The 23678-nt window shown below is 39.7% G+C and overlaps 1 protein-coding gene across 1 annotated transcript; it reads right to left on the bottom strand.

Annotated features, from left to right (window-relative positions):
• Positions 1–1601: 1601 nt before the first annotated feature.
• On the bottom strand, positions 1602–17387 carry LOC119784902 (solute carrier organic anion transporter family member 1C1-like). Its single transcript, XM_038287183.1, has 15 exons — positions 16993–17387; positions 16493–16600; positions 12682–12823; positions 12454–12586; positions 9784–9908; positions 9539–9685; positions 7601–7699; positions 6137–6397; positions 5867–6031; positions 5373–5568; positions 5091–5256; positions 3402–3586; positions 2263–2327; positions 2048–2165; positions 1602–1941 (listed from the first exon to the last, which is right to left on the bottom strand). The coding sequence occupies exons 2-15, from the start codon at positions 16541–16543 to the stop codon at positions 1728–1730; spliced, it is 2067 nt and encodes a 688-aa protein (XP_038143111.1). The 5' UTR covers positions 16544–16600; positions 16993–17387; the 3' UTR covers positions 1602–1727.
• Between the last annotated feature and the right edge of the window lie 6291 nt (positions 17388–23678).

Here is a 23678-nt window from a genome sequence, read left to right as displayed (position 1 = left end):
AGTGAACCAGTGGGCTGGCCTGTATGTCAATTTCGGGGTGTGAAAAATGTAAAGGGCAGAACAAAATAAGGCAACATCCCAGAGCTTACGTCAACCCAGGGCTTCATTTGGATTTGCCCGTTTTATCGTGCAAGTTTAGAATTGTGAGATTTGCATAGAAAGGAGGTGACGATGGGGTTTGAACTTATCTGTACATTAATTTCACCCACTGAACTATTGTTATTCATCTGTAACAATGTAAACTCAATTTTGCATTCTATGACCCCTTTAATCTGTAACAACAACACAACTACAGTTAGTTGAGGGAAGTTTTTGCTCATGACCTTTTACCTGAAAAAGGCAATTATGTAATATAAAAAAAAGTGTAAAGTACTATGCTTGCAAAGCTTTATACACTCTTAAAAACATATATTACAGGTAATAAAACAGGAGCATGATTGATAATCTTTCATGAAAAAACATAGTTTTATCTTACAGTGCAGCTAAGATTCATATTTTTACAAGTGCAATCAAACTACAATCAAAACCTTAACCTACAATAATAAAACTTAAAAAGTTTATTATGGAAAATATTTACAGTAATATTTCACATATTCCTGGGATTTTTACAATATTTTTCAACAGGAAGTTAAACATTCCTTCTGACCAAGTTATCAGGATGGTGTCTAAGCACATACATACTTAAAACTTTATGCTAGTTTTAAACAGAGCTAGAAAAAAAGAAGTCAGCCTCACATTTTTGAATGCAGATCTTCAAGTTGGACAATACAACCTGTGCTAAAAACAGTTTTGTTTTACTAAAAGAAATCTGTGATTCAGCTGGTACAGTAGAGGAGAGGATCTTTAAACAGCATGTGCAAACCCATTCCCACCTTTTTTAATATTTCTTATGAGACTAAGTTAGGCTTAGCTCTGCAATGCAGACATGGACTCTACATGTAATCTACAGAAAATGCAAACAACTATGTTATTCAAAAATGTCACACCTTTTAGATGTTTTGCACTCATGTACATATTTTAAAATCTGTACATGAGTGCAAAAATATATTATAAATATCACTTCACCTGAAATAGAGTTACCTCTGAATTTTGGATTTGTGGCCCTAATCCTATAAAATTCTTAAGGTTTTCAATTGTATTGTCTTAAATTACTTTGCATCCACTTCAACCTTTGAAGAGGAGTACATTTTCAATGTGTTCAATCAACCTTGCAACTGCAAAGTCAGAGTTAAACTCCATGGTGATTACCTTTCCCTTCTGTGGACACTTACATCATAGACCTTCACTACAGCCACTATTGCAACCATACATATAAAAAACACAAGCGGTATGTTGCTCATATACGATAAAAATCTCAAATATCATCTTATAAACTCTAAACATCAGTATATGAAAAACTGACTTAAGGCTACATCCATGTTACAGAACTAAAAACAGTCAAAGTAGGACATAACCATATTGATTAAGTAGCAGCCATCTTGAGTGTTTTGCAATGATTTGTTGACCTTGAATTCCAAATTTTGAGGACATCCCAACTGAAATGTTCCACTAGGTGGGTGGAATTTCAAAATTATTTCATTATAAATGCAGTTGACGTTAAAATAGTGAAAAAATCTAAAGAAGGCTACTGCCACCCGATCATTCAACGCTACCCTGTACCATTACCACTAATGGTTACATTGCCATTCAAAAGGGTTCATTTTTATTATACAATTGCCTGTAACATGTTAAATAGTGCTTTCATTGTTTGTCTCTTCCCTGTGTTTAACAATGTTGATGTGAGCATGTCCATTACTTAGTCTTTTACCCTCCGCTCCATTCTCTTTGGCCTGATCTCTCAGTGCTAGCTTCTTCTGTTTTTTAACTATTTTGACGTAGAGGACTCCCCATAACATATTGGCTAGAATGGAGAGTCCAATAACCAATCCTAAGAAGGTCAATCTGAAAGATAAAATATGTTGGAAAAATAAAGTTAAATACTTTTGTCAGTTTAACATGGAGATGTTTGGGATACTAATAGCAAAACTGAAGTATGATTATACTCTACCTAAACATGTTGGCATTATAAAGTCTACATGCTCCACGTCCTCCACATTGCTTGGTTCCCCACTTCAGGCATGCCTGATCAATTAGTGCTCCAAAATAAATTGGGGGAGGGATCCCACCTGGTAGCAAAAGGTTCCTTTAGTTTAAACTCTGAGACGAAGAAACAAAACTACAATAATTAGTGATCTAGCTTTGCAGTTGCATTTCTCTACTCACCTAGAGTCCTTACGATTAATGTCTGCATACCCAAGGCCAAAGATTTTAGATCTGGTTGAATTGACCTAAATCAAAGTTAAATGGTAAACCAGAAAATAAACTTAATGAAAAGAAATTACATTTTTTTTTTTTTTTACAGGTATAAGAAATGTTATAACAAACAGGTACTGTATAACAAATTCTTCATTGGCATCCTGTTAAATCCAGAATATAATTTAAAATCCTCCTTCTCACATATAAAGTCTTAAATGGCCACGCCCCATCTTATATCAGAGATATAATTGTTCCTTATGTCCGTAACAGAGATCTTCGCTCTCAATCTGCAGTTTAACTAGAGGTTCCTAGAATTTCTAAAAGTAGAATAGTAGGCAGATCTTTTAGTTATCAGGCTCCTCTCCTGTAGAACCGACTACCAGTTTTAGTCCATGAGGCAGACACCCTGTCTACTTTTAAGGATAGGCTTAAAACTTTCCTTTTTGATAAAGTTTATAGTGAGTGGCTCAGGTTATCCTGAGCTATGCTGCTATAGACTTAGACTGCTGGAGGACACAGGGATCCCTTTTTCATCAATCTGCTTCATTCTTCCACTCTGCAGGGTCTGTTAGTTAAATCTCTAACGTTATGCTCTCTCAGCCTTTTCTCATAGTAGTTTTGCCTCATCCGTTCCTGTTTGGCTGTGACACCACTCTGCTTGGCTGTGTGTTTCCTGGAAGGGGCTGCCTTTTACAGTTGCCTTTTGTATCTCTGCTTCTTACTGTATGTCTGTTTCTGTCTCTATGAAACCTGCTGGAGGTAACTTCCAGTTAAAAGGGAGTTTTTCCTCTCCACTGTCGCTATAAGCATGCTTAGTGTGAGGGATTGCCTTTGAGTCAATGAGTCGATGCAATCAACTGGTTTTCCTTACATAGAAAACTTTGATTATGGTCTAGTGAAATGTAGAGTGCCTTGAGTTGATATGTATTGTGAATTGGTGCTATATATATAAACTGAATTGAATTGAAATGAAATGTGACAATTAAGCCTTGTTTTCATAGCAAGACAGGATTAAAATAGCTTTAATAGTTATAACTAGGAAAGCCTAAAATTAATCTCTGCTAGAAGTCTGTTTGTACAATATGTCTGCCATAAGTGGATCTTACCTCAGCAATACAATATATCCTGGTGTTCCCCCGCAGGCAGAAATGAATGCTCCCAACACAGACAAAGCCATGTAGATTTTAAATTTACTGTCACATTCACTCCTTCTGGGACACTGGCCAAGAACAGCAGACATGTTTGCAGCAGGAGTCACAGAAATCCCAATGCAGGTACAATTGTGAAACACCTAAAGGTAACAAAATCATTATTATTTTGGTTGCAAAAAATGGAAACTGCTGTATGTGCTACTGATGCACAATATTAAAATATGTAATGTATTTTAAAATCAGTCTCAAATTTATGTTTAAAGGAGGGACTATTTTTTCCCCTGTTTGAACAGTTTTCGTTACATATTTAAAGACAAAGAGAAAATTTGTTAAGATTACCCAAATGAAAAACCTAGTAATAATGATTCAGACATTGCTTTTATTTCATTAATTTAAGATCAAATCTATGTTATTTCAAAAGTATAGTGGAGGATGTTCTTTTTCCTGGGTGGATCATCTAAGTGCATGCGCACTTTTATGTGCTGGGCTACGGTTTCAGTAAGTCATTGTATGAGAGAAAAAGTCTCTACGAAGTGAATGAGAAGAAGAGAAAGGTCTCAGAAGAGAGAAACAAGACCAGGCTGTTTTTTTGGGAGATTACCAACTTCGAAACAAACAGCTTTTACCCTAAAGAGGCCCTTCAGGCCGAAACTGCTCTTTATTGCATTAGTCATGTACCAATAAAGGCTTTTTGATAACTTTTTCCTGAGTGCCTCAGACTTATATATTTTCCACTAGGATGCCTTACTGAAGAGCACCAGAGGCTCAGGCTCAGTTTCTTTTGTCCTCCAGGCTAATTTAAAATTATAGAAAAGGCCATTTTGTATTAACCTTGCACTGCAAGCTTTCAGTCTTAGAACGAAGGCACCTTGAAAGACTCCCAGTAATAGGTCCATCTCTTAACAACCAGCGGGTTTGACCAATGACATGACATTGACCAATGACATGTTTTTGGTGCGGGAAATGCAGGAATGACGACAGTCACAAGCATCTTGCTGGGGCATTGAAAACATGGCTACGCTGGAAGACTCACCTGTCGATACCACAGTTGACTTGGTTTTCATTAAAATAGTAAGAACTTGTCGTATAAAAAAGTAGCAAAGAGAACCACTTTGTGCATATCTAGATGAGAATGATGTCGGTGCTTTCTGCCCACACGAGTTGTCCTTGCAAAGTTTTTTCATTACAGGGTTTACGATGTTCAAAAATCAACTTTGTGTTGCTCAAAATGACTTTTATGTGCAGGTTTGCTGTGCAATTTCTAAAAACATTGTTGCACGATGACATGATGACTTCAACATCAAAATTGGTCTACATTTCAGTAAACACGTCCCACCTGTCATTCCCAGCGCACATCTGAAACGTTATGATTCGCTGTTACGATTGGCTGAAAGCATATTATGTAAGGGCGGGTACTAGCTGGTACATCCCCCAATCAACTTGAAGTATTGTACTAAACGTCCCTGTTTTTCACAGACAGACTGAACGGCAGCCATCTCAGAACGATACCTAAAACTCAACTCAGTTCTACACATATCAAACTGGCTTCTGCCACGTTCATTTTTTATTTCATGTAAAGAATCCAAAGAACTCGAACCTAGTGCTAATTTCTGTAAAGAATAAAAAAGGAATAAAAAAACTGACCATTGCTTTTCCTGTTCCAGTGGAGGTCTGACATCCAGCCAGGCAGGGTGAAGCATATGTCATACCATTATAGGAACACACTGGATCCCAGTGCTTCACTGAGCAGGAGCAGCCAGTATTGCATGGTGCCAACAAACTTGAGGGATTGTTGGATACTTGAGTAACACTGGTGCAAAAAATACAGGCAACATATTTATGAGAATATCTATGTATTAAAAAATAGAGCAAAAAACATTAATTATAAAATCGACGTTTGGTTGTGTGTAGTTGTGCACAACTCACCCTTCATATGCAACAGTCAAACCAGCCACATCTGCATTGCCACAATGAAAGAATCCCTGCAGGGAAAGCATACAAAAGGATCCAAGAGATGCAGCGATGGAGACTCTGGCAGCTCCAACAACACCCAATTTGAAACGCTTCAAGACAAAACCACCAGTAATGAAACCCAGAGCAACTGCGGGGAGGTTCATAATGCCTGGGTGGGAGATAGATAAAGAGACAGTTCTTTTATTCTGCAAAGCACTGGTCAAAGCACTGTTGCTTGTAAACATCTATGAAATAAAGCAACTCTAATTAGCATTTTTTTAAATAGTTTTGTTTGTAATTTTAAAGCGTTCACTTTTATAAAAAGCAATGAAATGCAAAATATAGCTACTGCCCTTGTAAAAAGCACAAAGGGAAATCTGACATACTTGAGTCAGCATTACCACATAATCAGAGTTCCCCTTAACGACATTGTTTCAAATGGAGCAACATAGGTTGGGAGAATGTACCTATAATAAAATTAGCTCTGGATGCCGCCTGCCCATAGATCTGCTCCATGAACTTTGGTATGAAGGTGATCATACCAACAAAGGCATTGACTGCAACCAGGTTGGTGAGGATTATCATTGAGAAGATGGTGTTCCTGAAGAGTCTTTTCAGTGATGGAATAAAATCTTGGAAACAACAAACCATTGAGGCAATTACTCTTGTATGAAAATTTACACCCTTATTTATCTCACTTTCCGTATTCTAAAGACCAAATTCAAAAACGAAGTTACCTTTAACCATTTCTTTAAATGTGACTGTCTTTTCTTTGTCTTCTGCATTTTGGTTTTCATCTGGCAGGAAATTCTCCTGCTCTGGCCAAGAGGTTAACTCTGTACTTTTGTTGCTGCTATCTTCCTCTCCTTGTTTGGGCAAAGACTTAGGCAGGAAAAAGAACGGGATGCTTGCCAGCAGAATCAGTGCGCCATTGGCGATGAAGCCAAGCCACCAGGCTCCCACCCACCGAGAATCCTTGTAGGTTATGGTGATGCTGTCTGGGTAAAAAGCAAAAAAATTATTGTTTTGTTACAACAAAAACCTTGATGTTATTAATTTAGGTATGCTTAATTTAATCTAGAAAGTTGAAATTGTTAAAATTTTAATTTAAGAAATTTAAATAGCCTCTGCAATCTCAGTTCTTACTTGGAGATTGCTCTCAACCCTTACAATCCAATATGGCTGCAACGCACATAGAACAGTTTTCTTTTTGCAAAAATAATGCTACAAAGTGTGAATACACTTTTCTGACATTTAGATTTAAAGCTGAAGTCTGTAAGTTTTTAAAAATCACTTTTTTGTCATATTGGCTAAAACTGTCCCTATGCCCAGACAGCAGTACATGTGATATTTAACCTGTGAAAAAAACTGCTTCAATTGGTCCCGCCTACTGCCTGTATTTCAATCTGGAAAGAATAATTCGGGACGAGTCAAAACAACCAATCACAGCCAGAGGAGCGTCTGATGGAGTGTCAATCACAGCTCACACGCTGAATCCCGACCCCCCCCCCCCCCTTCTGGTCGCATGCGGTAGCCGCGCAAATGCAGAGAGGGTGGGGGAGTGGCGTGAAACCTGTTTTTCTTCAAATTTTCAGTCGAAGTCTGCTCTCTCCTCAATGTTACAGACTGCAGTTTTAAGTTGTTATAGCTACGACCTTTTGTTTACCAAATTTCTCCTGTAACACCCATTGTATTGTAGGTAGATAGAGACTTTCCTTGAATGAACTTTTGATAATTGATATCAGTTGTTTTCAGCATTTTAGCAATACCAGGGGTCAAGCTGTGTTACTATATAGGAAGAATTAATATGGTCAAAACACGTAAGGAACAGTTCTTGCTGTGTCAACGGCCTCTCTTAACTTTTGCAGCATGACTAAGCGTTTCTAAATCATAAATGTTTAAGTCCGCAAAGGTTAACTATTTGTTAGTTGAAGCTAGTTGAAGTGCTGTTCAAAGAGAGAGAGAGAGAGAGAGAGAGAGAGAGAGAGCATATTTCTCACAAGCTTACTGAAGGTCTAGTCCTTTCATAGCTTATCAGCCATACTCTTATCTGTTGCCGTTTCACTCACAACACACAGTAGAAGATAACCTTTGTTTATCCAAGCTACTCAGTATAATTGGATTTCCAGAGTTACAAGTATCTTTTAATGATCCTTTTTTGATTTTGACCATTGTTATTATTACAGTAATAGGTTTCATACCTAAATCGACAAATCCAATGTCCACGTAGGTCTTGGCAAGGTAGGACCCTAGCATGAACCCAGCCATAGGACCTAACATTCCTGTTGTATAGATACAGGCTAGAACAAAAGAGGAAGAAAGGTGAACAGAAGTAAGCAATATAATATATTACAAACTTGAATGTTTCAAAAAATTAAACCTACTGTAATGCTTATGGTTTACATTAGGGTGTGACTCAGATTTTTTAGATTTTTCCATTTTATAACATTCCTCATCTTTCTTGCTATCTTTGGGAATCTTGGGCTGAACTTGGATAGGAAGTGGTTTGTTTTTCATTTGCGAATATTTTATTAATTGGTCAGTAATCACTACGTCCATACAAGCTGCCCTTTGCACTAAGCATGTGTTTATTCTTTGAAATTTTCAGTGGAAGTTTTTTGGTCATTGAAAAAGTTTCAGAGTGAAGACCTGGACACAAGTATTTTGTAAGCCCTGTGAGAATATGCCAGCTTGCTAAATGTTTGGCACAAATGGGGCTCGAGTTAGCATTTATTTTATAACGCCCTATTGGCAGTAAAGGTGTATTCAGCTTTTTAAAGCTATCTAAACTGTGTTTGATAACCTCTAGGTAAAAATCATTATGGGAGTTTTTACGGCACTAGTGGCTCGCTTTTATGGACAGTAGGCTTACAGGAAAGGGGGTATGAGAGAGGGGGAGAGACATGCGGAAAAGGACCACAGGCCAGATTTGAACCTGTGTCCCCTGAGTCGAGGACTAATGGGCTGGTTATACTCTCGCAGCAGTGTGTCGCAGTGAGCTTGTCGCAGGTATGACGTAGACATTTTTGTTTATGCTTAATTTGTGCTATGTTTATTCCATGCCACAACACAAAAGGGGAAAATCACGAACTAGTTGTGGGTCTAGATACGGCCAAGGTAGTGAAGAAGTGGAGGCAAGTTTGTCCAACAACAGATGGACATAAGGGCGAAATAGAGTGGGGATCCAGGTGGAAAAGGGACCCAGCGTTCTCGTGCACCTTGCTCTTCTAGCTCGTCCAACTTCACGAGTCATTTTCTGCAATCGCGGTCATACAAACAAAACAAGCCGGTAAGGTACCAAACAGGAGATATGCATAGTGTAGAGCGGATGCAGATTTGACCAATCAGAGGCCTCCTGTCTGCGGTACTGCCTGCAGTGACATACAATTTGAGAAAAGGTGCAGCAGAGTGTGTGCGGAGAGGGCAGGGACGTCTCTGCATTGACCATGACACCTATGCAGATGACCTAGTTTCGAAGTATAAATCAGCCTAAAGGCCTCCATACGTGGGTCGTATGTGCTATCCACTGCACCCCCAAAGCACTTCTCAAATATTTTAATGCATCCATTCAACAACTCAAAGGTATAAAATGATTGACTTTATACCATGCCTCTGCAGGCCTGAATAAAATGCAGATTAAGGGAATAAAGTAATTTGATTAGGACTTGGGCATCCTTACTGTATGTCTAATGCCAATTTTGACCATAGCATGAATCAGGATCAGGGTCTGGTATCTGGGATATCACTTCAGAGTTGGAGAGTAAACATACAAAACAGTCCTAAACCTAAGAATTCTAGTCTTAACAAGGATTCTTAGGAAGAAAATCTACTATTAAACTTTAGATTTGTTTCAAACTTTCATTCTGTTTGTGAAAGTTCAAAGAGAGTATTTTGTAATGCATGAGAACAGGGGTCTCCACTTGACATCCTCACTGGTCATTATGCTATGTTTAGATGCATTTGTTTTCTAACACATATAAAGATTTTTTGAGCTCTTGTTTATCATCCAATCTCAATAGCTGGATGTAAGGTTATATCTCTAATTATGACACAAAAGGTTAGTCTAAGATGGTTTGACCAAACGTGAGCAGTGTGCAAAGACAAGCAAGCAAAATGCAAATAATGAAGATAAAACAAACCCAAATAGAAGGGAGTATTCTCTTGTCTAGAAAAGTCATCCAGATAGGATATCCCCAATGGCATGGAGGGAGTCTCTCCAATTCCACGGAGCATGTTTCCCAGGAAAACGTAGATCCACATGGACGAGCCAGCTGCCTTTTCACAAGCTGAGAGAAAGGAATCTGTCTTTAAACCTAATGCAGTACTGTCTGTGTAGATATAGGATCATTTCTAAAAAGGAACCTCTATAAACAATAATAGCTACCCTTAGTGGCTGCTACATCAGGGGTCTCATCCTTCTCTGTCAGGCTGTGGTTGGACAAACATGGTAAGAGGTTTTCACTGCCGTTCACTTGGGTGTTGTGGGACATACTTGTCTCATATTTATACCTAGAAGAAAAAGGTTTAATATCAGGGATTTGGTTTAAATCTCTCATTTTATGACTTACATTTTTGTTCATTTTGCAAATAAAAAAGATTGGAAAGAAAAGGAAAACCCTGTAAAGAATGTTTAAACGACAGTCTATAACCAAAGCCTTTGATTGTAGTAGGAGATTGCAGTGCCTTGGAAATTTGTTCTCTCCCGCTCCCTTTTATTTACTTTACAGTTTCAAATTCCATTGTATTTTAAAACGATAAATTTTTACATGTACAAATAAAATGGTATGGTATTTGCATTTCTTACATTAATGTTTTTTTTTTTTTCAATCTTCCAAACAGGTCAAGTTTTGTGGGATGGGAGACCTGTGCTTTCTGGGGCTTCTCCTAAGTTAAAAAAGGAGCTATCCCTGATGTGTTTGTTGTCCTTTAAGATGGTGTTTGTTCTACTAATGTACCATCACACTTCTGAGGCCATAAAATAACAGCTAGAGTTACACAGAATTAAAATTTTACACAGATGACTGATGTTTTTAGGTGACTTCTAAATATAACTACTGTAGGGGCATCAGAGCAATGGGAGCCTAATACATAGACATTCCCCATGTTCCTGTGTTTTATTTGCAAATAACTTATATACCATGTATTATCCCCAATCACTGTGCTATTGTTGGGTCTATACACATTAACTACCCCTAAATATATTGACGTTTATAATGAACAAAGCCTATATGTGTTTTTACATCTAATACATTTGTTTGATATTTATAAATATCTTTCAAAGCCACATTGGTTTCAGTCATATATAGACTGCAAAAACAATCTAAAAATTTGTAAACATTTCTTAAAATAAAAGTATTTACCCTTCATTTGAAAAGGCAAATAAGATGATATATAAATAGAATGAGTATTTTTACCCTTAAAGAAGTTAAAACAATAGACTGCAGTGGTCTTTTTCTTATTTTAAAGGTCTTTTGTCATATTGCATCACAATAGTGGGTCCATTTCAAGAAGCAGGTTTATTGAAAACTAAGTTTTCTAAACCTGAAATCAGGGAAATGAGTTTTCCGACTTTAAAACTTAGTTTTAAAAACAAACATTGCATATTCCTTTTACTGGGATCTTATTTTAAAGAATGAATGGCATTATTTCACAGAGAATTACATATTGTAGTTGACAGGATATGAGATTTATTTGTTTTTGGTTTGTTTAATATGAGCGACATGCAGATCATTTTTTTATTTTTATAATATATGAAGAGTTCCTCAAATTATTTTCAGATTACACATAAAAAGATTAATTCCACCAGGGAAAAGGGAATTACTTTAGGGTTAGGATTAGGATTTACTCTATGATAGCAACCTACTGATTCTACTGGCATAATCTGAAGGCATTCTATAGGACTGATAACCGCTAATAACGGTCATTTATTGAGATGATAACAGCTGTATTTACAGTGTGATAAAAGACAGAATCAAACTGAGGAGTAACAACATGAGATGATGCACAGGTCCTTTCTATAAGAGCAACATTTTTTGAGTTGTTGCCAGGTGATTATACCTAAATAGATATATTTATCCTTTACCATTCAAGAAATAAACCTGTAATATTATCGTGGTTACAACAGACTTCACATCTAGAATAACCATTCTGGATGTCTAGAAATGAATTTCACAACTCCATATTAATGTTGTTACTGCTCAGCTTCTCGATTATTTTGACTATGAGGAAATATATTTCAGATATCATAAAAAAATATTCAGTCAAGCTGATAAATGTTAAAACAGTCACTTAAAATCTGTAAACATTTCTAGGTATATTAAACTTAATTCTTAATAATATATATATTTTTTTTAACTTTCTGAAATTCAGTTTCTGCTGCAAAAATGTAATGTTGAAAATATATTATTACAGTTTAGTCTAGGCGTGTGATTGTGACCAGAAATAATCTTATTTTAGTGATCTACAAATGGAAAAATAGAGAGGAGACTGCTTTTAATAAATGTAAAAACGGCTTGCCATAGTCCACTTCATATAAACGTATGCATTAACTCAAAAAACAACCTTCTTCTTCGCCATCTTCCTCTACTTTATAGCTGTAGAGCTGTTTCTTTACAGCTACAAAGTTTTTTAAAGACATTCTACTTTTTTTTATTTTTAAAATCTCTAGTTCCAGTGGGGGAAATAGGAACTCCCTGTTGCCTGTCGTCATGGTGACTTGTCGAATCGGGGCTCCACTTATAATCGCTTTTCATACTTGTTACGCATGTGCTCAACTCTAAATGGACCTACAGTACTTAAAGTGATTGAACTAATTCATAGCAGCCATTGCACAACCGGAAACTCAGAATTTCCGACATAAGGCTAGATTAATTTAGAGTTGCGTATTTGAATCTGAATTTGTTAAACCTGCTTTGTGAAACGAGCCCAGTGTCTCTCCAGTTCAGTTGAAGAAAAAAAAACTGACAGATTTTCTATTAAATATAACACAACACAAGCCAGAGAGATGAAAAAATATGAAAGAGAAAAACAAAAGATTACAGAACTGTATACTAACGGTCCCTGTAAGAAGTGTGGTAGTGCTACAATAAAGGATCCAGTGGCCATGATCAAACACCCGATACCGATCAGCCTGGGCCGATGCAGCTTTGCACCAAAGTAGCTCACAAAGGCGATTACCAACAAGTTTCCTGTGAAGGGAAAATGTTAAACATCATTAAAGGAATATTAAATTCAATGTGTCAAACCATATATTTTTTATTAAAACAGTAAAAATTGCACAAACCCATTTCAAAGCTGCCATCTATGACCCCAATCAGAGAGCTGGGGATGTCAAAGCGTCTTTCAATCTGAGTGATGGAGCTCTTCATGTAGCCTCCACCAAAAGCCTTGGAAAAATACATAAAGGCCAGGGAGACCAGGAAGAGCTGCAAGACCATACCCAACATGTTAATATAATAACATTTCAATTCTTGAAGATTTGTTCCAATGTTTTTCCTTAACAACATGTCAAATATCTGTTTTTGTCTTTTTATTGATAAGATTAACACCAAACACCGACAGGGTTCTGCACTTTGTTTAGGTTTCTTTTTACGTTTTTAGTTTCACTGAAATTTGTGCCTTTGTACTCGTTTTCTGGCAGTGCTGTGTTTTTGTGTTACTCTTTCTTGCCCCCTTGTGCCAGTCTCTTTTCTCCTTGGCTCCTTTCTAGCTGCTTCTGTCCACACCTGCTCCCGATTAACTGATTACTCCACTCTTGGTTCTGTCTCCTCTATCTAATCAACCTCTGCAGTTCATCGCTGCTGGTTTCTCCTCATTACGCTCCTCAGGTGTGTTTTTCCCTAGTGTCTTGGTTTTTTCGATTTCCTGTTTATTGTTTTTGGATTTATGCTTCTTTTACTATTTGTTCATTCATTAAATCAGCAAAACTCATCTCTGCATTTGAGTCCTGAACCAACCTCCACCCAACCTGACAAAAAACGTAACCCACAAAGGTCCTAATGAAAGAGTACCAACCAAGTTGCTCTACAAGTTGTTCAGTTTTGAATTGCACTTTTAAGCACTTGCATGGCCAGATTGCAAAATATGCCAAAATCTCCTCCCATCACAAGGCAACTTCAAAGCGGCATCCTTTCTTCACCATCAAAAGGAGTGCCAATTTTTTGCAACTGTTGACTTCTGTAAATCAGAAGGCAGAATCCGGGACTGCAATACAATGTAATTCATACATAATTTCTACAAATCAGGTTAGGCTTTATCAGATATGGAGATTTTTTAAATAAATATGCCCAAAAAGTATGGCTGTAACATCAACCACAAAAACAAACTAAAAAGACATAGAATTTTAATAATTTCATTTCTAAAATATTAACCTCCGTAAAAAATTTTAAATTATTTCAAAGCATCTGGAGGCCTCATTAGTACAGGTAGCAGAATTTTGAAAAGTTCTTGTTTTGGAATGTTTACAGCAAACATTAAAAATGTTAATTAAAATATATGAATATATGTCAATTAAACATTTTAATTGAATGGTTAATCTGACTTAATTTTATTTATTAATGTTTTTTCCGGTTGTTTTTAATCTCTATCTATGGTGAAGCTTATAAGTGACACATTTTTTCTCCATTATTGTTTATGTCTGATATGTTATGCATGTTTTAAGCAAACATAAAACTGCTCTTAAATAAATTAAATAAATACATAAATCTTTTTAAAAAATGCCAAAAAGTTAGAACAGCCATTATAAAGCTTTACTTTAGCCACCAAGATTTTGTGGAGATTCACAGCAATATTATGCATACGTATTTTAACGACCATTAGGCGCACCGTACTAAAAGGCGCAGTCTCAGTTATGTGTCCCATTTCTGTATTTAACACACACATAAGGCGCACCGGACTATAGAGCGCATTTTTTATATACAGGTACATGTCCTCTACTACCTTTAAATAGCTCTACTGCGTATTTTAAAAATACAGCGGGCCCAAAACTGAGTATGACTGTGCTTTATTCATGTATTTATTACAAAGTATTAATCAAACCTGCGAGCTGGTCATGAGACAGACACATCGCAGATGACACAGCGCTGTGATCACTCCTAAATTAACTTAAAATCCTGAAACCTGCCGACGGAATATGTTCGCTTTTATTGCCGGTATCCTGGTGCCTGCAGTTTAAATTATTTAGATGAAAAACACCTGCCAGCCGCCGCGGTGAGGCTGCTGTTGAAGGGATTTCTGCTGTCGGTGCACCGCTGGTATGTGGGGGTCTGAGCGCCTCCGACAGAAATAGATAATCTGGATGAACTGACTGCAATTAAGTTTTCAGGTGGCCTTTCTCACTTAAAAACATATTAAAACTACTTTATTCCCACTGATCACAGCAAATATAGCTGCAAGATTTAGATTATTTAGATGAAAAAACACCTGCCAGCCACCGCGGTGAAGAGGAGACCCGCCCAGAGGCTGCTGTTGAATTAAGTTTTCAGGTAGAAAAATAGAGCGGGAGCAAAACTGAGTATGTTTGTGCTTTATTCATGTATTTATTACAAAGTATTAATCAAACCCATCAAAGTCATCATCCTCTGTTTCTGAATTAAACAGCTGCGCTAAATCAGACATGACAGTTTCCCATTCTTCGCTGTCAGAGTCACTTTCCGTGCAGCGCGGCTCCTCAGAAATAATGCCGGCTTTTGCGAAAGCTTGAACAACAGAGCCAGCAGACACGTTAGTCCAAGCATCTACAATCCATCCGCAAACGGTGGCTTAACTTGCCCGGCGCTGCCTTCCACATATCCTGAAACTGTGGTCTCAGTCTGTCATCCATCGCTCCCACGCCGCTCGCAGCCTTACTTTGAACGGCCGCTTCACACCGATGTCGAGCGGTTGAAGTTCCTTTGTCAGACCCCCGGGATAACGGCGAGCACAGTGTTCATTTGATTCACCTTTTTTTTTCACATCGGCTGTGAGATGGGCACGCAGCGATGGTGATGCGTGGAAAAAAGCACCTGGTCTCCTCACATACACCTGCCTTTCATCATCTCCTTTCATTTGCGTTAATATCATATGTCATCAGAGCGCTGTGTCTGTCTCGCTGTCAGCTCCCAGATCAGCTTCTCTGATTGGTTGATGCAGCGCGTCCAGCAGCAAAACTTCTATTTTTCCATCTCGAGCAGCAGCAGCGCGTTGGCGGTGCGTCAGATGCTTAAACGCTCCCGACGTGCTGCACCTGCAGCTCAAAACGCGCTCGGGACCTTTTGCTGCACCTATACACGTGTCAACCATTGACTTTGCATGTAAACTCGCTGCTTCTGCTGCACCTGCTGGGTCCGGTTCACACCGATGTCGAGCGGTTGAACAGCGAGCACAGCGTTAATTTGTTTCCCCATGTTTTTCACATCAGCTGTGAGATGGGCACGCATGGAGTTACATATTAACAGCGATGGTGATGAGTGGAAAAAAAAAACACCTGGTCTCCTTACATTCAGCCACTCTTTCATCATCTCCTCAATGAGGGGGTCTCAAAAGTCGCAGTTACAACACACATAAGGCGCACCGCACCATAGGGCGCACCGCACATTTTGAGGGAAAAAAAAGACGTTTAAGTGCGCCTTATAGTCGTGAAAATACGGTAGATCTCTGCTGTATTGTTTATTATGAGATGTGATAAATAGGAGATATTTCATCCTAAAAATTACCCATGAGTTGCAGCATTTAATTTATTTTCTTTGGGATTAATAAAGTATTTTTGAATCTTAAGTTGAATTGAACATTTATCATATAAATAATAAATAGAGCAACCCCTATCTTCTTCCACTTTAGATATCTACTTTTACTGTAAAGGAATATGGACAACCATGAGCACCCCGATCAGAAGACAGTTAAAATACAACAGACATCTACAGTCAGAGGCTTTTCCAGAAGCAGTGAAAGACTGACAGCAAAACCTTATGAGTTACAACAATTAATTTCCTTTGGAATCAATAACGTATTTTTTAATATACTTTATAGATTAATTAAACTCAGACAGACTCAGAGCAGTCTATAAACAATAATAACCCTAATGTAATTTCAAAGCAAACACTAACTAAATTACTAACCTTGAGCTTGGAGCAACATCCCTCGCGTGTTTTTTTAGACTCTACACTCATGATGCCAATATGGACTCAGATTGTGAGGAAAGAAAAAATAAATACCACCAACAAACCCTGTGAAGAAACAACAAACTTTAGAATGTAACATTTTAAAGCAAATTATAATTGTTTTCTTCTAAAAACAGATTTAAAGACGTTTCCGCGTTTATTATGTTTTTCATTTAAGAAATAATACTTTAAAACTATAAAAACATTGAAATTTGGAAGATTCAATTGAAGAAAATCTGGTGCATTTACCTTGTTTCTTTTAACATAAATCAAATATTATCATAAAGTTAAAAAAAAGAAAAAAAAAAGAAATAGATTTTTAGGTCCTCCTAGCTGATTAAGATTATTTACATGCACAATTGTTATACATATGAAATGGCATTAGTGTTAAAGCGTAATAATAAACACATCAGTGGGGGAAAAAAAGAGAAGAAAACAGTCAACAGGCTTTTACCTACCTCTGGATCAACGATGTGACAGCCCAGTGTCAATGATCCGAGCTATTACAGTGCTGCAAGTGGGACTTTGAGCTTTAAGTCTTATCACTACATTATATCACATGTAATCAGTAACTCAGGCACATGTGTTGATCATGTCAAGAAAAAGTCATCCAACCCTAATGCAAACCAAGATGCGCCCCAAAAAAGAAAAAAAGCGGTGACTCCAATTTTTCAGTTAGGAGAACTGTCGGACTTCAGAGGTCCTACGGGTCCAAGCGCACGAGGCGCGCACACCTTCCTCTGTGAAACATCACAGGCCTCCACAGCAGCCATCCTCTTTGGAGACACAACAAACAGCAGCAGCATGAAGCTGGCTGGTTTATTGTAATACCAGCTCACTGTTTCTGTTAGTTTGCCTGTTTCAAAGAAGGGAAATCCTTTCCTCTTCAGGAAAAATATCAGCTCTTGCAAAAGAGGGTGTTTCCAATCCAAAGCCTGATCAAAGTCTTCCTGAACCATTGATGACCGTGAACAATAGCTTTCTCTCGAATGGCCCCGGTACATCCCATCACTTTATCACTTTAGTTTTACAGTATTCACAGGAGGCTCGTTTACTTACAGCTCACAATATGTGGCATGTCCGTCTCTAAAAGAGGGTTTTAATGTAAGGACTTCCTAAATGCATCTTTTTGTGGGAACAGGCTGTTGTCTACAACATTCCACCGTGACTGTTATGCAGTTTAGATTAAAAAACAAACAAATCAGCAGTTCTGTTAAATCATTTTTGCCTTTATAAATGTTCTGGGTTTTTTTGTCAGCCTTTGATTTTTGTTTTTGGCATCTTTAAGCTTACCTAATGTTGTTAGATAGCTATTTATACATATTGTTGTGTTTTACAACGCATGCCTGTGTATGGCCAGTGAAACTTAGGAAGGGTTACTATGTTGTTCTCATAAGGAGGCTGTTTTATTTTCCTCCTTAAAGGAATAGTACACCCAAAACATGATTAGCCTTCATTTTCTACTCACCTCCATGCTGAACAACACTCTGGAGTACTTTTTTGATATCTCAAATGCATCTGGAGATCTGGGAGGCTTCTTGCTGTCTGCTGACATTCAAATAATGGAGGTCCATGGCGCCCGAGACAGAAAGGTCCATAAAAGTCCACAAAAACGTGTCAATATTCCTCCATACTGCTCGTCCAATGTAATCCAAGTGTCCTGAGTGGGTAGCATCCAGAATTTACTCGAAACGAAGTCATTTAGAATGTTTTTAGAGCATAAACAGTAGTGTATAGGATTTCCTAATAGCGCCCCCATGCGCGCTCACGATTCTACGGAAGCCGGCAGACCAAACCGGAAGGAAGTGCGCATTCAGCGTCTGGTCTGCCGATAATGCAAGCGTAGAAGAAGAAATGTGCTGTTTACCTGTGCAAAGAAAGAAACAACGAAAGAAAAATGTCTGAGGACTTCAGTGTTGAGGAAGAGCATGAGTTCTTTGCCGAGCTGAATGCGCTGGTTTGGTCTGCCGGCTTCCGTAGAATCGTGAGCGCGCATGGGGGCGCTATTAGGAAATCCTATACACTACTGTTTAGGCTCTAAAACGTTCTAAATGACTTCGTTTCGAGTAAATTCTGGATGCTACCCACTCAGGACACTTGGATTACATTGGACGAGCATTATGGAGGAATATTGACAAGTTTTTGTGGACTTTTGTGGACCTTTCTGTCTCGGGCGCCATAGACCTCCATTATTTGAATGTCAGCAGACAGCAAGAAGTCTCCCAGATCTCCAGATGCATTTGAGATATCAAAAAAGTACTCCAGAGTGTTGTTCAGCATGGAGGTGAGTAGAAAATGAAGGCTAATCATGTTTTGGGTGTACTATTCCTTTAATAAACGAAATCATCCTTTGATCTTTTAATAAAATAAAAAAAACTAAATCAAACATGGAAACCAAAAACAAATATCAGGTAATTATGAACAAAAAATTATAGTTAAAATAGATAAATGTACAATAAATATACAGAGTATATTTAAAATATACAATATATGAATTGATTACACGCATAACAAACTTACTTATTATATTCTATAAAAAGACCAGATCCATTTTTGTTGCTGTTAAGTCCCGTAATATGGAACTAAAATAAATCAGAAAACTAACTTTTGTACATTTATTTAGCGTGCTACCTGTTTTCATCAGGTTGTATCGATACCCGATATCGATACCAGTACCGGACGAGGCACCGATCCAGCACTAAAGTGGTGGTATCTGTAATGTGAGTACCAACAAATAGGGCACCGATACCATTTTGAGAGCCAAACGTTTTTTCAGCTATTGTCACCCATTCCAGGTAGGCAAAAAAAAGTTTTATTGGATTCACTTTGTATTAGTCTTTTTCCTGCTTCACAGAAGTAGGCAGCAGCTTGACAAAGCCATGATGGCAATTATTTTCTGTCAAAGTAGTATTCAGTTCTTCATATATACACACACACATCAATTTCAAACAGATGGTATCGGTATGGTCTCGGTATCGACCAATACTGCACAGCCAGGTATCAGGTATCGTATCGGGGCCAAAAGAAGGCAACAATAGTTGTATCACAGCTGGATCTGTGAGCATATATCTTTCTTAGCCCTTGCTCCTCTCTTTTGCTCCCTTCTGTCCATCTAAGTCCTTACGCTGCTGGTTGTCCGTATCTTAGAACACAGATTTTAGTCTCAGAGACACTTATTTTAGTCTATAAATGAGAGAAAAACTTAGCACCAAACTGCTGGCTCAAGTAGTCTATGAACCTAGAAACAAAAAGCTGAAATCCTCAATCAAGATGTTTAAAACCTGTTCATTTAGGGTTGCCTTAATTAATCTTTTCATTATTTATTATAATAACTTCATCACATTAAATATTCATTTTTAATAACCTTATTACTTTTAATACTCTGTTTATCATTTGATCTTATGATGCCACTGCAATGTAGTTTTCTCTGTGTTTTCCTGTTATTTTTTGCTCTTATAAAACAGTTACAATTCAATTCAGTTTATTTATATAGCGCCAACTCACAACACTGTCATGATGGGTTATGGATGCTAGCCCATATGCAGAACACAATGGAGGCTGGGTAAAAGTTTAACAGAGTTTATTAAAGGTGAAGAAACAAAACACAAGATCATGAACTGGATCTGGAACTGGTCCAGGCTGGTTCACTTGAAGTCTTGACTGGGACCAGAGACTGTTGGTTAGGAGAGTACACAAGGAGCTACAGCGTCTAGCTTCAGACTTAGCATGGCAGACCTTGATCTGAGCTTCCAGCTCTTCACAGAGAGCAGCTGGGGTTATCCACATAGGAATCTTCAGGTTGAATCCACATAGGAATCTTCAGGTAAATTCCACATAGGAATCTTCAGGTAAATTCCACATAGGAATCTTCAGATTGGCTCACCAGGGCTGATTGGCAGGTTAAGCTCACCCAGAGCTTCAGGCTAGAGACAGGTTTCCTGTGAGGCAGCTCACCCAGAGCTTCAGGCTAGAGAAAGGTTTCCTGTGAGGCAGCTCACCCAGAGCTTCAGGCTAGAGACAGGTTTCCAAACTAAGATCAACACTTCGGCGTAGAAGCAAGGTCTGGCAGGTGTTTATAAAGGGAAGGTCTCCTGATGAGTAGATGCGTCTCAGGTGTGCTGGAAGACTCCAGCCCTAGGAGACCCATGGCGCACTCTGCTGGAGACAGAAGGTAATTTCCAGATCCCAACAGTAACTCCAGTCCTAAAAGAAAAAACAACAAAGAGCAGAAGAGGATCCTCGGCGCCCTCTGGTGGGCAAGCCTGAGGATCCCAACAGAGCCCCCCCCCTCAAGGGCGGATTCCAGACGCCCTCTGAAAAAGTCCAAAAAATAAACAAAAAACAACCCACCCAGGGCGTGCGGAGGGGGAAACAGGCCAGGAGGGCAAAAAACAAAAAAAAACTGAGTCCAGAACAAAAAAAAACGATCCACTTACGGTGGATGAAAACAAAAGAAATCCCAGCGGCTCCGGATCAGGAAAAGGGGAGCCCGCCGATTGCGGCTCAGGGTCAGGAACAGGGGGGCCCGCCGATTGCGGCTCCGGGTCAGGAACAGGGGAGCCCGCCGATTGCGGCTCCGGGTCAGGAACAGGGGAGCCCGGCGATTCCGGGTCAGGAACAGGGGAGCCCGCCGATTGCGGCTCCGGGTCAGGAACAGGGGAGCCCGCCGATTGTGGCTCCGGGTCAGGAACTGAGGGGACCACCGACTGTGGTTCAGGGACAGGCTCATAGGAGACTGCCACCTGCGGCTCCTGGACGGGAACAGAGGAGCCCGCCGATTGCGGCTCCACGTCAGGAACAGGGACGACCACCCACTGTGGCTCTTCATCAGGAACAGGGGAGACCACCGACTGTGGCTCCACCTCAGGAACAGGAGAGACCACCAACTGTGGCTCCACCTCAGGAACAGGGGAAACCACCGACTGTGGCTCCACCTCAGGAACAGGGGAGACCACCGACTGTGGCTCCACCTCAGGAACAGGGGAGACCACCGACTGTGGCTCCTCCTCGGGAACAGAGGAAAACGCCCATGGAGGCACATGTTCAGTCTCTGAAGTGGCTTGAAGCGCCTGTAGAGGGCTCTTGGCGATTTGTGGCCCCTGCTGAGAGGCTCTTGGAGGCATATTTCCACCAACTCCAAACTCTGAAGCCCTTTTAAATGTATGCTCAGGGGTCTCTGGACGGCACAGGGCAGGCTCAGGGGTCTCTAGACGGCCCAGAGCTGACTCAGGGGTCTCTAGACGGCACAGAGCTGACTTACGGCGACGCCGTTTCTTACGTCGAGGGGTCCTTGGAGCTGAGCTAACAGGTTTGATGACTGATTCTGGCAACAAGTTAACGGGTTGAAAAATTAGAGTTCCAGAATGGATTACTGGTTCAGAGGCTAGAAAATAAGGCATGGGAACAGGTTCAGAAACAAAGGTGACGGGTTCAGGTGTCTGATCAGGCTGGTGGGGGACTCTAACTGTTTGAGGTGTAACTTGTGGGCCTATTTTGAGTCCTTTAACAGATGGAGCTAAGTGAAGATCAAGTATATGTGAGCTGAGACTGACCTGGCGCAGAAGGGAACTGGAATCCTGAGTCTGAAGCTGGACGGCTCTGGATCTGGTTTGCAGTTCAATATCTAACCCAATAGCTAACTCTATGAGATCCTCAAGGTTAGCTGGCTCATCGAAAAATGCTAGCTCATTCCTGACTGGTTCATTTAAAGCAAGGAGATAAGCGGTTTTGAGCGCAGACTCATTCCACCCGGAAGCGGCTGCTTTAACCCGGAAGTCAAAAGAAAACTCGGCAACTGATCTATCTCCCTGTTTAATTTCAAAAAGTTCACTAGAAATGATGGACTTATTAGTGACTTGATTAAAGGTCCTTTCAAACTCCTGGATGAATCTCCCACAAGTACAGTTAAAACTAGTTTCAAACGGAAATCTGGTCTCCGCCCATTCAAGGGCTTCTCCGGACAGGAATGACACGACAAAAGCTATCCTACTCTTATCATCAAGAAAACTCGACTCATAAAACTCAAAAAATAGCTGACACTGGAACAGAAATCTCCTGAACTTACTTGGGTTGCCGGAAAATCTCTCAGGCAGTGGCTGGGTTCTGACCAGAAAGGAAGATTACTATCTTGAACAGGAAGTGACGTCACTGCCGGTGACCTAGGAGGCGGAAGTGGATCCGGAACTGGACGTACTGCTGGCGTGGCGTTAGCATTACCCATGTAGCTGGCATAAGTTTGAAGCATTTGATTCTGGTGTTCAAATTTAGTATGCAACTCACGGAGGGTATGCGCATGTCCAAGGATCTGAGCGTCCTGTTCCTCAAGCCTCCGACGGAGGTGATCTGCTGGGCTTTGTGTTTGGCCGCAGTGTTCTGTCATGATGTCATGATGCTAGCCCATATGCAGAACACAATGGAGGCTGGGTAAAAGTTTAACAGAGTTTATTAAAGTTGAAGAAACAAAACACAAGATCATGAACTGGATCTGGAACTGGTCCGGGCTGGTTCACTGAAGTCTTGACTGGGACCAGAGACTGTTGGTTAGGAGAGTACACGAGGAGCTACAGCGTCTAGCTTCAGACTTAGCATGGCAGACCTTGATCTGAGCTTCCAGCTCTTCACAGAGAGCAGCTGGGGATATCCACATAGGAATCTTCAGGTTGAATCCACATAGGAATCTTCAGGTAAATTCCACATAGGAATCTTCAGGTAAATTCCACATAGGAATCTTCAGATTGGCTCACCAGGGCTGATTGGCAGGTTAAGCTCACCCAGAGCTTCAGGCTAGAGACAGGTTTCCTGTGAGGCAGCTCACCCAGAGCTTCAGGCTAGAGACAGGCTTCCTGTGAGGCAGCTCACCCAGAGCTTCAGACAAGCTACAGGTTTCCAAACTAAGATCAACACTGCGGCGTAGAAGCAAGGTCTGGCAGGTGTTTATAAAGGGAAGGTCTCCTGATGAGTAGATGCGTCTCAGGTGTGCTGGAAGACTCCAGCCCTAGGAGACCCATGGCGCACTCTGCTGGAGACAGAAGGTAATTTCCAGATCCCAACAGTAACTCCAGTCCTAACAGAAAAAACAACAAAGAGCAGAAGAGGATCCTCGGCGCCCTCTGGTGGGCAAGCCTGAGGATCCCAACAAACACAA

This window comes from Cyprinodon tularosa, unplaced genomic scaffold (genome assembly GCF_016077235.1).
Source record: "Cyprinodon tularosa strain WSP-4 unplaced genomic scaffold, ASM1607723v1 ctg237, whole genome shotgun sequence".
In the NCBI taxonomy this organism is placed as follows: Eukaryota; Metazoa; Chordata; class Actinopteri; order Cyprinodontiformes; family Cyprinodontidae; genus Cyprinodon; species Cyprinodon tularosa.
This window is presented reverse-complemented; position numbering and strand designations above follow the sequence as displayed.